The 14412-nt window shown below is 37.8% G+C and overlaps 2 protein-coding genes across 3 annotated transcripts; one reads left to right on the top strand and one right to left on the bottom strand.

The window, feature by feature from the left end:
- Nucleotides 1-343: 343 nt before the first annotated feature.
- CCDC107 (coiled-coil domain containing 107) lies at nucleotides 344-6850 on the bottom strand. Its single transcript, XM_084516583.1, has 6 exons — nucleotides 6649-6850; nucleotides 5677-5882; nucleotides 4587-4653; nucleotides 3256-3346; nucleotides 1610-1719; nucleotides 344-1017 (listed from the first exon to the last, which is right to left on the bottom strand). Exons 1-6 carry the CDS (start codon nucleotides 6812-6814, stop codon nucleotides 746-748), a joined length of 912 nt encoding a protein of 303 aa, XP_084372709.1. The 5' UTR covers nucleotides 6815-6850; the 3' UTR covers nucleotides 344-745.
- A 146-nt stretch (nucleotides 6851-6996) lies between these two features.
- On the top strand, nucleotides 6997-14011 carry LOC311435529 (GLIPR1-like protein 2). 2 transcript variants are annotated; one of them, XM_084516632.1, is made up of 6 exons: nucleotides 6997-7212; nucleotides 8547-8792; nucleotides 11172-11275; nucleotides 12214-12299; nucleotides 13030-13056; nucleotides 13152-14011. In XM_084516632.1, the coding sequence occupies exons 1-6, from the start codon at nucleotides 7039-7041 to the stop codon at nucleotides 13304-13306; spliced, it is 792 nt and encodes a 263-aa protein (XP_084372758.1). In that variant the 5' UTR covers nucleotides 6997-7038; the 3' UTR covers nucleotides 13307-14011. The 2 variants fall into 2 exon arrangements, with proteins under 2 accessions (XP_084372758.1, XP_084372759.1); XM_084516633.1 differs by lacking the exon at nucleotides 13030-13056.
- The last annotated feature ends 401 nt before the right edge of the window (nucleotides 14012-14412 follow it).

Genomic DNA, 14412 nt, shown 5'->3' with positions numbered 1-14412 from the left:
TTACAATGAAGCAGAAGGCCAGATTCTACAGTGTTAAAACAAATATGAATCAGGGACACTAGTGCTAATGGGTATCAGCAATTACTAGGCAGCTGCCAAGTTTTACCAGCGATGGCTGGGGAATAAAGAAAATTATCCAGTGTAATGCTGTAATGTAAGGTTTCAATTGACGTACAAAACTATACATCATTCCTGAGGAGACAGACAAATGAGAATTATTTTAACAGTATTTGTGGCTGAATTTCTCTCCGAAGAAAGAAACTTCTCTATGAACACATTAAGTCTTAATGTGTACTGGTTTTCATTCCTCCCCACCCCCAGAAGTTTTCCAAAAAGAGCTGAATTCAACAGTGCATGCTCTTTAATAAACTCAAGTCACAGTTCAAGTGGTACTAAACTCACTAGTTATAAAACATTTACGAAGCACCTATTCTTTCATCTAAATTACAAGATATTCCAACATTTTAGTGAAGCATCAGATATAATTACAGTGCATTATATACAGAGTACAGAAATATTTTCATAGGAAAAAATAAATAGAAAAAATACGTAAACATCCTCAGTGAAACTTTGCTGCCATTGATGACACTTAGAGAACCATCACAGACAAGAATACAGGCAGCTTTCACCCCTCTTTTTAAAGCATATAGCAGTGCATGGAGCTTCATTGGAAACAGTTTAAAGTGCATACAACATTGTGGAAAAACAAAATCATTAGCTTTTGTAAATTTTATACATGCAGATTTCATTCATATCTATTACGTCTCCTCAATCCCATCTCTGATTCTATGACGTTTTTGTTGATCATTTCTTGGTCTTCTACCACATCTGGCTCAAACCGGTGTACTTCACACTCATCATATAATTCATGCTCTTCTATTTTGTAATCATCATCAACATCCTCCTGAAAATCTTCATTACCATCATCTTCTCTGTCATTTAGTTCTTTCTCTTGAGGGTGTTCTGCAAATGACTGAATGAGATCTTCAAGTTTCTCATTACAAATGTGGTTGACATCTTAAAATGCACAAAAAAAGGTTTCAATTACTGGACAGGTTCCAAGTTTCAGAGGCAGCTTAGAAGCAGCCTCGTTTTCTGTTTTTCTCTCTTTTTCAATAACTCAACTAATGCAGAAATTCCCCAAATTTCTAACGAGCCATTCTTAACATATTTCTCTTGGACTCTGTTCGCCTTTTGGAAACCTCCAGAGGAAACAAATAGACAATTTACTGTTCAACGCAATCATACAAGTATTACCCACAGCCCCACAGGTCCCTATTTGGGAATCCTCAGATGGAAGTTAGACCAGTAATAACAGACTGCTCAGGAACTCACATTCAAGAAACATGTTTTAACAAAATGTGACTGCTATTTGACCTAGTTCAATGTACTTTAGCGCTTATTCTTACAAAACAAACAAACAAAAACAATACATCAAGACGTGGTATCAGATATACTTCAATCAGGAAGAAAGATATACCTCAGGAATAAATTAATTCCATGCACACTTAACCAAAGATACAGGAGCTGAACATTATTACAGAAAGATTTGTTTATTCTTTTAAAATATAAACTACTTGGGTACCTATACTACTGAAAATTCAAGTACCTGTCATCTTGTTTTCTGATTTATCCAATCCACTTTCTTTCATCAGTCGTCTAATTGATTGGATCTGTGTCATTATTTCATCTTTCTGCTCACAAGCTAAAGCATTGACACTGGAAAAGAGAGATGTCAACAGCTGAAAGATTACCTTGGAAGTGAGTGTTTTATAACAATATGTAGGATTGCAGTATTTCTTTTAGTAGATAAATGCCATACTTAGCAAACACTTTTAGGTCAACGAGAATGTCTCCCATGAAGTTGAGAGATCTTGACATATTAGAGGGCAGGGCAATCACCAACTGTGTGAAGTTTTAACAGGAGAATGTGCCAGAATCTGCCCTGGGACAGGGCAATTCTGTATATACATGTATGTACAGTCTGGGGGATGAGAGGCTGAAAAGCAGCCTCGTGGAAGCGATCTGGTGGCCAGTGATAGGGTCCTAAGGAACGGCATGAATCTGCATCAGGAGAGGTTCAGTTTGGATGTCAGGAAAAGGTTTTTTACTGAGAGGGTTGTCGGGCACTGGGACAGGTTCCCCAGGGCCATGGGTCATGGCACTGGGCCTGCCAGAGTCCAAGCAGCATTTGGACAACGCTCTCAGACACATGGTATTGATTTATAGGTAGTCCTGTGTAGAACAAGGAGTTGGGCTCAAAGACCCTTGTGCGTCCCTTCCAACTCAGGATATTCTGTGATTCTATGATCACACAGACCTACTGAGTAATGTAGTTGCTGAATTCAAATGCTGGAGCTCCAATGGCTACTAAGGTGTAGCAGTGACTACAAAAAGCAACAACCACCCAAGTGATTCTATTTTCAGGATGACAATGCCTAATATAGAGCTATTGAGTTCAGAGGCTTTTCTCACTCTGTTTACTCTCTCTCCTCTCCTCTCCATCACTGCTAGAAATTTCTTAAGCAAATTGGCCAGTGAGCTTACTGTTTAATAGTCGCAGCACATAGTGAATTCAGAAGTACACTTAAGGAACAACCATGAAATTCTGCATGTTTTAAACTAGGCTTCATGAAAGCTGTCAGTCTACACCGAATATACAGCATGGATACTTTTTTTTGTGGTACATGTGTAAGGCCCTACCTTCTTAAGCAAAGAACATCTTTAAAACTACAAGGAGGTAATATTACTTATTCCCTTGTTTTTATACTACTACAGACTAGTGATAGTTCCCTAAAGCACACACATTCATTTATCAGGTTCCTTTCAAAACACAGAAATAAACAGCTATACACTGATAACCAGTTTCATCTTCTAATGATATTGAAGACATTCATTTTGCTACCAGAAATCTAATCCTCACAAGGCTTTTCAAATGATGCTGAGCTTATTTTTCCAGTATTATTCTCCTCAGTCCACATTAAAGTTTAACTTGTTAAGCCACAGTAACTTGATCGTAAGTCTGAGCTTTTGCATTTATGTTGGTAAACAAGAGAGGAGATGTTTCTAGAAAACGCCCTAAATGGCAGACGAGGTACTACCTGTAAAAGGCTACAGAAATAGTAAGCAATTAAAGATGGTTGCTAAACAACGTTCTCTATCTATAAGAAACTTTTTTTGAACTTTTTGTTAACATTTTGGAAAATTTCAATTTACAGACAACAATACTAACTAAAATGTTTTCAAATCACTCACCAGTTTGACAGTGGATCCAACTGAGTCAATAAAGAATTTAACATTTTCTCTGTCTGTGCTAGGTGCTGCTCCAGTTCTAAAAGCTGATGTTCTAGCAAAAGAAAAAAAAAAAAGGAGGGAGGGAGGGGCAAGGCGAATGCTCTATGTTATGAAATTTATTTACAATACCGAAAGGATATTACTTTATAACAATGGTTGGACAGATTCAAAATACAGGATTTTTTTTTTCCTCTATAGAAGTCTAGAATGTGGAAAGGAGGTTGTAGCTTTAAAAACAGAAGCTTTACAATGTATAACTGAAATACTTCTCATCTGGTAATGCCTCTAGTAGTGTCTAACAGTATATGCTGGTAGACACTGAGACTGTGACTGTCACCTTCCCAGCCTCTGAAACTGTGCAGCTCCAAGACTTCCTGAGCCAACAGTAGTGCCTTCATACACTGTCATTAATTTGCTTACTCACACCTTGCAACTACATTCAATGCTTCAGGCACTACAGTTGAGAGGAGTAACTCTTTCTAAAATACTATTAAACTTGGGAAGAAACAAAAATGCAATACATAAGAGTGGTAAGTAAGCAGTGTAACAGACCACTGCTGAAACCAATTACAGATCTGATGTACAGGGACACCAAAAGAGGCTGATAAATTGTTTAATTAACTGTCTATAAGAGGGCCAAAAAGAAGTATGAGAATAACAGAACTTCTGTGTGCCCTAACTTTTTCTCCAAAGGAAAGCCCACTTCTTGGCACGTCCAAAATAGTCTAAATCTGATAGCCAAGAGTACTCTGTATCATGAAGAAAAAGATACCATCATTTATTTATTTTCTTACTTTGACACCTCTATAAACCTCTCATGGTTTTGACAAGTCTCTAATTTGGCCCAGAAATACAACAGTCTGTATCAAATTGTCTATACTGTTCCGTTATCAATACAGTTCAATTCTAAAGCTACTTAATGTATTCTAGGTCAATATCCTATTAATTTTAAAGAATATTATATCCTATTTAAACAACCTATTCTATTGAAGAAAAATTCAATCAGGTCTCAAGTGACAAAAACGCCACACATTACAAGGTAGAGAACCTTTACAAGGTTACAAGGTATTACTGTATCTCTTCTAAAGAATACTACCATCTGTAGTTTGCAAACAAACCTAATGAGCGTTTGAAATATATAGAATAAAGTGGATTTTTTAGGTTCCTAATAGCACTTAAGTAACTGTAAAGACTGTTCCTGTTCAGATAGACTGCATTAATTAAAATACATAGCTTTGTTTCAGTAGGATATACACATCTGGTGAATGTTTCCATACTAAATGGTATCTTACCGGTTTCCTTTGCTTTGTCTTCCGTGCTTTTTTCCTTCTTAGCGAGATTTTCTTCATGTGCCTTCATCTTCAATAAATAAAATTGTGTTAAAGGCTGCATTAACTATTCTGATATTAAAAATAAAAATACATTTACAAATTCAGTGACAGCAAATAGCAACCATAAACATTTGCACTCGATTAATGAAACTATTTCTGCTATGCCTTCTTGCAATATTAAAGTAACACTTCTGATTTCAAACAACAACAATATAACAAAGAAAAGTTATAAAGGAAGCAGTTGCTTCTTCATCTCCAGTTTTCAAAAATGAACTGAAGGAACCTTCTAGGTTATTGGATCTAATCTCCTACCATTAATTAGGAGATAAAACTCTTTTTCTTAAACTAATAAAGCCGTTATTATAAAAATACTTATTTTTCTGTTCCACAAGCATAAGTGTACAGAGTTTTAATATACAAAATACAGTTTTTAATGATGTTAAATTTTATATACAACCTAATTACATTGATTATTAGAACCAAACTATTCAACCTTTATCTTCATCTTACTAAGCAGCTGTATTCCTCTTGCACAGGAGATGATATAAAACTGACTATGGACATGAAGATACTGTCTCTCCTGCTTCTCATGTTTAACCTTGACTTTTATTTATTCCCCTCCTTCCTCCCTTAAAAGAGGGGCTGACAGTGTGTGTGTGTGCCTAGGCTGCTCATTATTCTATCCAATTGCTACCCTAAGGCTATTATTCTACAGGAATCACCTCCTTCCCGTACTTGAGGTCATTCTCAAATACAAAAAAGAAGTGAAACACTAATGAGACTTCAGTTACAGCCTCGGGTAACAGCACTGTTTGCATTCTCAGATTCTTATTTGAGACTGGGGGAGAAGCATAAGATTCTCATTAAGTGTCTGAAAATATGTAAGTCAGAAGCCTTCTTCAGCAAGAAGAATCATATATGCTACAATTTTAACTGTGGTTTACATTCAAATTCAAACCGAGCACAAAATGTCATTCAGACAGCCATGCTTGGCGGGGAGCAAGTATTACATTTCCTTCTAATTTCAATAACTGAATACTTTAAGGCTTACCTTTAGGAATTTGTATGCTGCAAACACTCCCACTCCAAGAGCATACAAAGGCATAAGGGTGAACGCTAAGTCTCTACCATTTCCTCTTGTCCTCTCACTCTTTATCTGTTTTTCCATTGCATTTCTCATCTGCTGAATACTCTGGTAGTTATGACCCTCGGAATTTCCTGGATTCAGGTGAACTTGATGAACTGCCTGAGGGCTACCTTAAAAATTGAAATGAGAGAAAGAAGACAAAATAAAAAAGTGAAATCGAAGGTGTAATTAGTTTCACAACTGGAATTTCCCCTCCCACTTTGTTCTTCGCTCCTCTAAATGGTGTGGTCAGCCCTACATCAAAATAAAGTTACCTACAGTACTCTTCTGTATACAGAATGTAAAGTTAAGTCTAGGTAGAAAAGACTCTCAAATTAAGTTTCTATCTTACTTTAACATACAATTTTTCAATAAATAAATAAGTAAACAGTTGAAATACACATGCCGTGTTGTTGCTTTGGTTGTTTGAGCAATAAATTCAGTGTTACGCACCTACCCCCACAGGCTGTACTTCTGCAAATCAAACATTCAGCCAGATAATTATGCAACAGCAAACAGCAGCCCGGCCCATTCAGTGATACTTTTCCTAAAGAAAGGATCCTGGGCTCTTCTCAATACCTTACTTGACAGACTTGTTAAGAGCCGGTGCCAGCGCGTCCCACCTGCTGTCCTGGCTGAAGTTCCAACCCAGTCCCTAACCTGTCAGCGCCGCAGCCACCGGCAACACCACGCCACCTACCCACTCACTGCAGCTGCCGTATATATATATCCAATATATATATGTATTCCAGTGACTGAGCAACATCAATAAATCGATGCTCTAAGACCCAAGAGCCGCCTCACGACCACCCCCCCCACCACCCTCCGCCCGCCATTTCGCGGCGGCTCCCTCCGGGCTTCCCCGGGCAGAGCCGGCCCGGCGGCTGCCCGCGGTACCTCCGTGCTGCGCCCGGGGATCGTGAGGGCCGGGGCCGGCCCTGGGGCCCCGCGGAGCCCTGCCGGCCCTGCCGCCGCCTCCCCCGAGCATCCTGGGCGCGGCGAGGAGCGCGCAGAGCACCAGCACCGCCGACACCACCGCCTGCTGCAGCACCGACAGCGCCATGGCCGCGGCCGCGCCGCCTCCCTGGCGCCGGAGGAGCTGCGAGCCGCCGGCCGGCCCCACACCGCCCCCCGGCGGGCTCGGAGCGGCTGCCGGCTCCCCGCACCGCCCCGAGGGAGCGGGGGCTGCTGCGGGGCTCGGCGAGGCTCCGGAGGGATTGGGCGGGTGAGGTCGTGAAGGTTCTGGAAAGGGCTCGGGGCGCGGAGCGTTGGGGCGGCTGCGGAGCCATGGGGCCGGGGCTGTGGGCGGCGGTGCTGGCCCTGGGGCTGGTGCTGGAGGCGGCGTGGGCTCAGCCCATCTTCCCCAGCATCAGCAACAGGGCTTTCATCAGGGAGTGCGTGAGGGTCCACAACGAGTTCCGCCGCCAGGTCGTGCCCGCCGCCAGCAACATGCGGCAAATGGTAGGGAAGGGCCCCGGGCAGGCGGGGCTGGCGTTCAGCCGCCGCCTCGCATCGTCGGGGAGAAGGGTTTGGAGGAGGCTGGAGTAGGGTGGGAGCTGCATGGGCAGTGCCTGGCGGCGAGGGAGAGCCTCTGCCTCTCCTACTGGACCGCGTTGCGCTGGGGCAGGGTGAAACAGAACCGAAGGTGCTGGAAGTGGGAGGGTTTGGTGGTTAGGGCAGTTCTGTGCAGCAAGAAGAGGTAAATGTGGTAAACTGTGTGACAGCTCGAGGGGTACTGTTCGAGGAAGGCTTGGGAAGAGGTGCTGGTGGCAGATAATATCTTTGCAGGCATGGGTGTGAAGCCAGAATGGCAGCTAGGGAGGATATAACCCTGGAGGTCAAGAGGCTGGTTAAAGACACTGTGCTTAGTGTTCAGGAATAGGAAAACCAGAAAAAAAAAAATGATGAAAAAATAAATAAATAAGGATTTGGAAACATTGTTAGAAAAAGCAACAGACCTTAGGAAGAAAACCATATTGGCAACCACGTGGAGATGAAGAGTGAACCAAAACGTATGTATAAAGCCCAGCCTAGGTATTGAAACCCAAGATCTTTTATATAAGACATAAAACTATGTACTTTAAGGATAGAGGAAACCTGCTGAAAAACGGTCATGAGTGGAGCACAAATAAAAAGGGTGTTTGTTAAATAATCAGAAGTTATGTTATAGACTGGTGATAGACTGCAAAGAAATAATAACTAGCAGAAAGAATTATTGGCCAAACAAGCATTTATTTTATGACACTAACTTTGTAAAGTGCTCTTATGTGTATTTAAAACATTACTGTAGGATAGGTAAGTATTTGTTGTTGAAGAATCTCTTAAAAATACATCTAATATTTTTTCCATCTGAATCTAGAGGAGGTGTCCATTTTTTACTTTAACTTTTATGTAAATAATGGAAATCCTGAATGACCTGTTCAATAGGAAAAAATACCCCAAAAGTTTCATGCTTACTGACTAATTTCTTACCTGAAGATAAAAGTGCATTCCAAACATCTTTTTTGGTGCTAGCAAGTGCACGTACAAAGTTAATTTTCAACAGTGAAGGGAAAAAAATCCTAATGTAATACATTCCTATTTCTCTGCTGCCATAGGAAACATCAAAATAAAACATGGGTATATGCCTTAAACAAGCAAAAGCGTTGTTGATGTAACTCCAATATATAATGTCTGTCATTGGTATATCATGATCTGTATGTGCCTACTTTATCACCTGACTGGTTTTATCTGACTGTTTGAGATTCTCCTGTAACTTGACATTGCACAACTATTTCTACTTTAATGTTTTGCAGAGCTGGGATGCAGCTTTGGCAAGGACGGCCAGGGCATGGGCAAATAAATGCGTTTTTAAAAGTAACACGTATTTAAGTAAGAGATATCAGTGTCATCCTACTTTTGAATCTGTTGGAGAGAATATTTGGATTGGAAGTTATCAAATATTTGATGTTCAGACTGCCGTTAGCGCATGGTATAAGCATAACATATTCTACAATTTCTCACTGCACACATGTATTAAGAATTGCAAACATTACATTCAGGTAAGAATCATTTTCAGTAAAATGCTATGAGCAGTTCTTGTATAGTACCTACCGGATAAATCAGAGACTGTAACTAATACAGAATTGTGTATGGGGTTTATAGTGACTGGCAGCTTACTGTCTTCTTTGCCAATCTCAAGGAGTGGCAATAGTGCAAGCTACCCCTACACTGGTCTACTCTCTTTTATATAAAATCCTGTAATAATAATCTATAATTCTTTCCTGTAGGATTGTTGTCACTGAAAGCCTCACTACTCATTTAATTGTATCAGTACTATGTGAACTCTATAAAATAATTGCTCCAAGTTCTCCAACTGCATACCCGCACGCTTCTTAATTCTGTACATTTGGAGTTGCTGTTAGAAGTAAATACAGTAATTGCAGAATGCTTTTGAGAATTCTCTAACAGAAAAGTTAACATGAGAAAATTGTATCCTCTACACATCTAGTAAGAAAGGAAGACCAAAAAACAGAGCATCCGCAACAAAAGAGGCAATTTGCAATACATTTCTGTCAGTGGTAATTCCAACAAACTTAATTCTGTTAAGAAAATAGTGCTTTTCTTTGAACACTTAATATTTTAAATGGATTTATTTATTGCTGTATTTTAAAAAACAAGCATTTGAAAACAAACTAGTATAAGTTATGACCAAACATAGAATAAAATAGTTCAGTTAGAAGATCCCTTCAAAGATCATTTAGTACAATTGCATAACCTCTTCAGGGCTGTGAAAAAGTTACTGAAAACATTATCCAAATGCCTCTGGAACACCAACAGGCATGGGGCATCAACCGTCTCACTAGGAAGCCTGTTCCAGTGTTGGATCACCCTCACAGTAAAGAAGTTTTTCCTTGTCCAATCTGAACCTCCCCTGCTGCAGCTTCGTGCCGTTCCGACATGCTCTGCCATCAGTTACAAGGGAGAATAGACTGGCAGTTCCCTCCCTCATTAAGAAGTTGTAGGGAGTTGTAATGTGAGAGTTTAGATGTTTTGTTCTGCCTTCTACATTCTTCTACATATTCAAAAGCGAGGCTGGAGAACTTGCATTTTGCTTTCTGTTGAGCAGTAAATCTCTAGAAGATTACAACTACCATTTAAAAATCTGTTGTTTGATCTTTTCCTACAGAGAATTTTGGAGGCTTTTGCACGTTTTTCTTGGAGTGATACTGGACTCTAAGCTTTCTTTCCCCCAATTCAGGTTGTTTGCTTCTTGCTTGTTCTACATGGTTAAGTCCAAACAAAATAGTCATGCCTTTCAGGCAGGAATATGAAGGAAACTAATCACTGGGAAAAAAAAAAAAAAAGCAAATTACATGGGTAAAACACCAGTGAATGTGTAAAAGTACACATTTCTTAAAAGTCAATGAGCAAAGACCCTGCATGATCCAGGGGCCACCATGGTCTTGGAAGGTTTGGACAAAGAATTGAAAATGGATACAATTTACAAATCATAAACAGATAGGCTTTGTAGACGTGCTGAGAGAACCATGATCCAGAAATCTCAAAGCAGCAGAAATGTGCAAAATGCAGACTGTTACACCAAGGGCCCTGAAACGCTGTCCGTAATCTTGGACTCAGGTAGTTTCACATTAAACACTTAAGTCCTTTTCTGAGAAAGATTAGGTCTTCTTAACATAACCACTTCTAGCCGTTAACACTGACAAGATGGAACTTCAGGGGACATTCATTTTGGGGGATGTTCATTTTGTCAGTCTGAGGCCTGCACTATCAGAAAGTGATAGTAAACCACTCTGTCTTTGCTTTCCAGAAGTAAAAACAAAGATCATCCAGATGTTCTAGGTATATAGTTAAAAGTTCTTCACTGAATTCAGTGCAGTTTGGTTAGTCATATGCAGGAAGAATCTCCCAAGAAAAGGCAGAGGATGCTCAAATTGGAAGTGACAGTAAACCATCTTCACTTCAGTAGGGCAGATAACGCTGTTTAGTCTGAATTGTGCAGTGCTAAAGCTTTCAGACTTGTAGTTACCATTTACTTGTAGACCATTTCCAGCACACATGAGAAGCCCTTCTTGCAGTCCCAAGTTATGAGTGCTTAAAGCTCCTATGTAAAGGAGCTATCAGGAAGTTGCCCCCTAATTTCTTTGGAACACAGGGACCGTGAAGTCAGTGATGCTTACTGAGATCGTTCTATAGAAGATTCTGGAAACTTGCAGCATAGATCACATAATCTTGAGGTGTGAAAATTTTAAAGTTCATCTTAAGATGCTTTCCTACCAGCATTTTTTTTTTATGAGAAAACAGATGTTGCAAAATGAGGATAATATGTATGGTCTCTTAAAACAACTTGGTATTTCCTAGATATTCAACTAGGTTGCTATCGAGTGTAGTTTTTAATTTATTTTTAAACTTTTTTTTAGGTTGTTTGGGACAAGTCATACAAACTAGGCTGTGCTGTTGTTTTTTGTGAGGAAGTTGGAGGAATAAGAAATGCAGCAAATTTTATTTGCAACTATGGACCAGCGTGAGTCTCTGTTTTAAATATTGAGAAAATGAAAGTAATTGTAAAAAAGTTCACTGAAAGTAAAATGGGGTTTTTATTTATTGTTACCCTCGTAAATACCATCAGAGAGAGTGATGGTTGTCTGATTTAGTTATGAAGAGAGCCGTGACTGCTAGAACATGTATTTGCTTGTTTTTTCTAATCTGTTAACTTTACTGATAAAGTCATTCTGTGCTGATCTTAAGCAAATCCCAAACACTGGCTTGTGCTCCACTTCATTGATTTTTTATTTTTTTTTTACTACGAACTAGAAGAAATGAGAAAGTTGCTGCAAGCAACTGGAATTGGAGCTGGAATTACCTCTTGCAGTTCTGTACTCTTTTTATGCAGTTGGCTTTTTATGCTGTTTCAGCTTTTTTTTTTTTTTGTATCTTCAGAAATGAGTTGATAACAGCCCAGTTGTTAGATCTGTTGCTTTTTCTTTCTGTGTAAATGAGAAAAATAAAATTATACTACCATTTCTTTCCAATTTAATAGCTGTAATTGTGCCAAGTATTGTTTAGGCATTAGAAAACACTAAAAGATCAATGAAAGAAATTGCTGACTGAAACTGAAACACTAACTCATTTTACAGTTAAATCAATACTCTGAGGAAAAAAAAAAAAAAAAAAATCCAGCCAGTACTGTTCCTAAAGCAGTAGGAGCTTGAAAACACAGATTTCAGTATTTCAATAAATTTCAGTAAAAAGTCTGAAAGAAAAATAGTATCTTTTTAAGACTCTCTTCTTCTACATGGACAGAACAATGACAATGAAAAGAAAGATTTCAAAATTATTCCAAGGTTTTTAATGAATTGTGAGCAGCATATTGTGTTTTCAGTGTATTTACTTCAACACATGATTTACTTAAAAATATATGAGGCAACCCGTCGCATAGAAACTTTTATTTTTCTTTTGTAGTGGTAATTTTCTAAGAAGACCATATAAAGAAGGAGTACCATGTAGTCGATGTTCAAAAGGGGACATCTGTAGATATAAATTGTGTAGTAAGTAAAAGCAAATGCAAAATATAATATGTAAAGGGAAAAAAAGAACCACCTACTTAATAAAGACTTGCAAACTGTGGTTTGCTCCTTGCTGGTGCTCTGGCAGGTCCAATTTGCAGGTAATTGTAAACAACTCCTAAGGCCATTTATATTCAGGGAACAAATACATTGTTCACGATACTGAATTTGGATAATTATTAGTGATAATTATCAAGTGTCCATTTGATTATAGACATAGGCATAACTCATGATTGCAGTTAAGTGTATTACTTTGCACTCTGATACTTTGCTGACTTCATTAGCCATACCAAAGAAATCAGCATCTACATACTTTTTCAAGTAGTATTTAGCAGATACTCTTGAACAGTCTAATGGGTTTCAGAGACTGCAAAGCTACTAATCAGTTGTATTAAAACTAAAATATGGAGATTGCAGTTAAAGGGACTGTATGGGGCTTTATTTTCATTTTTATATGGGGCTTTTACCTATCAATGTTATTATTACAAGCAATAATATCTTTATGAAGTATTTCAAAGTATTGCTGTTTAGGTTTTATCAAAACATTTTGGCTTTTTTATTTTTAAGGTTTATTGGTGCAAATTCTCAGGTTTGTCAAATTCTCTTTATTGTAAATCTGATTGGTTAGTTTTAACTAACTAGTAAAAATTTAAGGAGAGAAATACTGGCTGTCTGGTACAACTGTTTCTTTTTTTTTTTCTCCTATTCCCAGAAAATGCAGAACGTGATAAAATTATCTGTACGTATTACAATTTCACACCACTGTATATATTCCTTATTTGCTATAAATGTATGTATTCCCAACAAAACTTACATTTATATGTTTATTTATAGATTACTCAAGATGGCATCCGCCTTGGGAGTTCAGAATTGTATGTGATGAGGCTTGTATCACGCTTATAGTTTCAAGAGCATTGTTGGTGTTTCTTGGTTTATTAATTGCTTTTTTAATCAAAAAGCATTTTCCAGACATGGATATGTCCATATAACTGTATTTGAAATACATACTATGTTCTGAAGATAATCTCTAATGAATTAAGCAAAAACCTTTTTGCCATAACTTTAAAGACAACTTTCTTTTCAAATAATTTTGTTACTACTTTATGCTGTTTATAAAAAGATAACATGCTATAAAACTGAACATACTTGTAGGTAAGACCCATGCTGGGAAAACATTAAGCTAAAGATGGCATCTGATAAGATCTGAAGTATTGTTTTTAATTACCAAATTTACATATTCAACTGAATTTAATTACCACATTTGCATAGTATATTCCTGGAATTCAAGGAGAAAATTACTTATCAGTTAAGTAACTGTTACGATTCATCCTAAGCCAATATTTGAAGTGACAATTGCTGAATTTGGATGCTGAGAGGAAGTACATCATATTATGTACTCAGTCCTATTTACTAGAGTGACAGAATGTTCCAACTAAAATATATAAAGTAAAAAGGTTCTGTAGAAACAGTTCTTTAGAAATCTTGATGTTTAACAAGTTAGTACAATTTGGTTTTTATTCAGTAATGTATTTATTGTTCCTCCTTCAAAATAAAATGCCAAACCTTGTGTTTCATTTGTAAACTTTTTATTTTCTTTGTTTTAACCTGTACTGCTATTTATGCATAAAGTATTTCCTGTTCTGTAAGTGTTCTAAAATTTTAATAATAAATTTTCTGTTATTTTTTTCTGGAAACCTGCTTAAGTCCTTTTATTCAACACAGATTTTATTCTTCTATATCTAAGAGAGCAAGTCTTTAATTCATATGCTTTAATTTCACTTTCTCTTAAAAACAAATTATATTTACAGAAGGATCCAAAGCTGGTTTTGTTACCAGTTTAATAAAGTAGATTTTCTTAATTGTATCAGTTTTATCTAATAAATGCTAAAATAACTGTTAAAATACATTATTATTGGGTAATGTTTCACCGTTATTATAAAACAACAACAACAAAAAAAAGTCAAATTCTGCTATTTTCTTACTGTTCGGAACTCAATCTGAACTTAAAGGAATCTTCCATGAGTTTGTCTTTTGGAACAAATTTGTTTTATATTTCCTTTCTTTGTGTCTATGATAGACAACTCAGATCTAAAAC

This window comes from Aythya ferina, assembly GCF_964211825.1.
Source record: "Aythya ferina genome assembly, chromosome: 1".
NCBI lineage: Eukaryota > Metazoa > Chordata > Aves > Anseriformes > Anatidae > Aythya > Aythya ferina.
The sequence above is the reverse complement of the archived record's forward strand: the minus strand, read 5'-3'. Positions and strand labels throughout refer to the sequence as shown.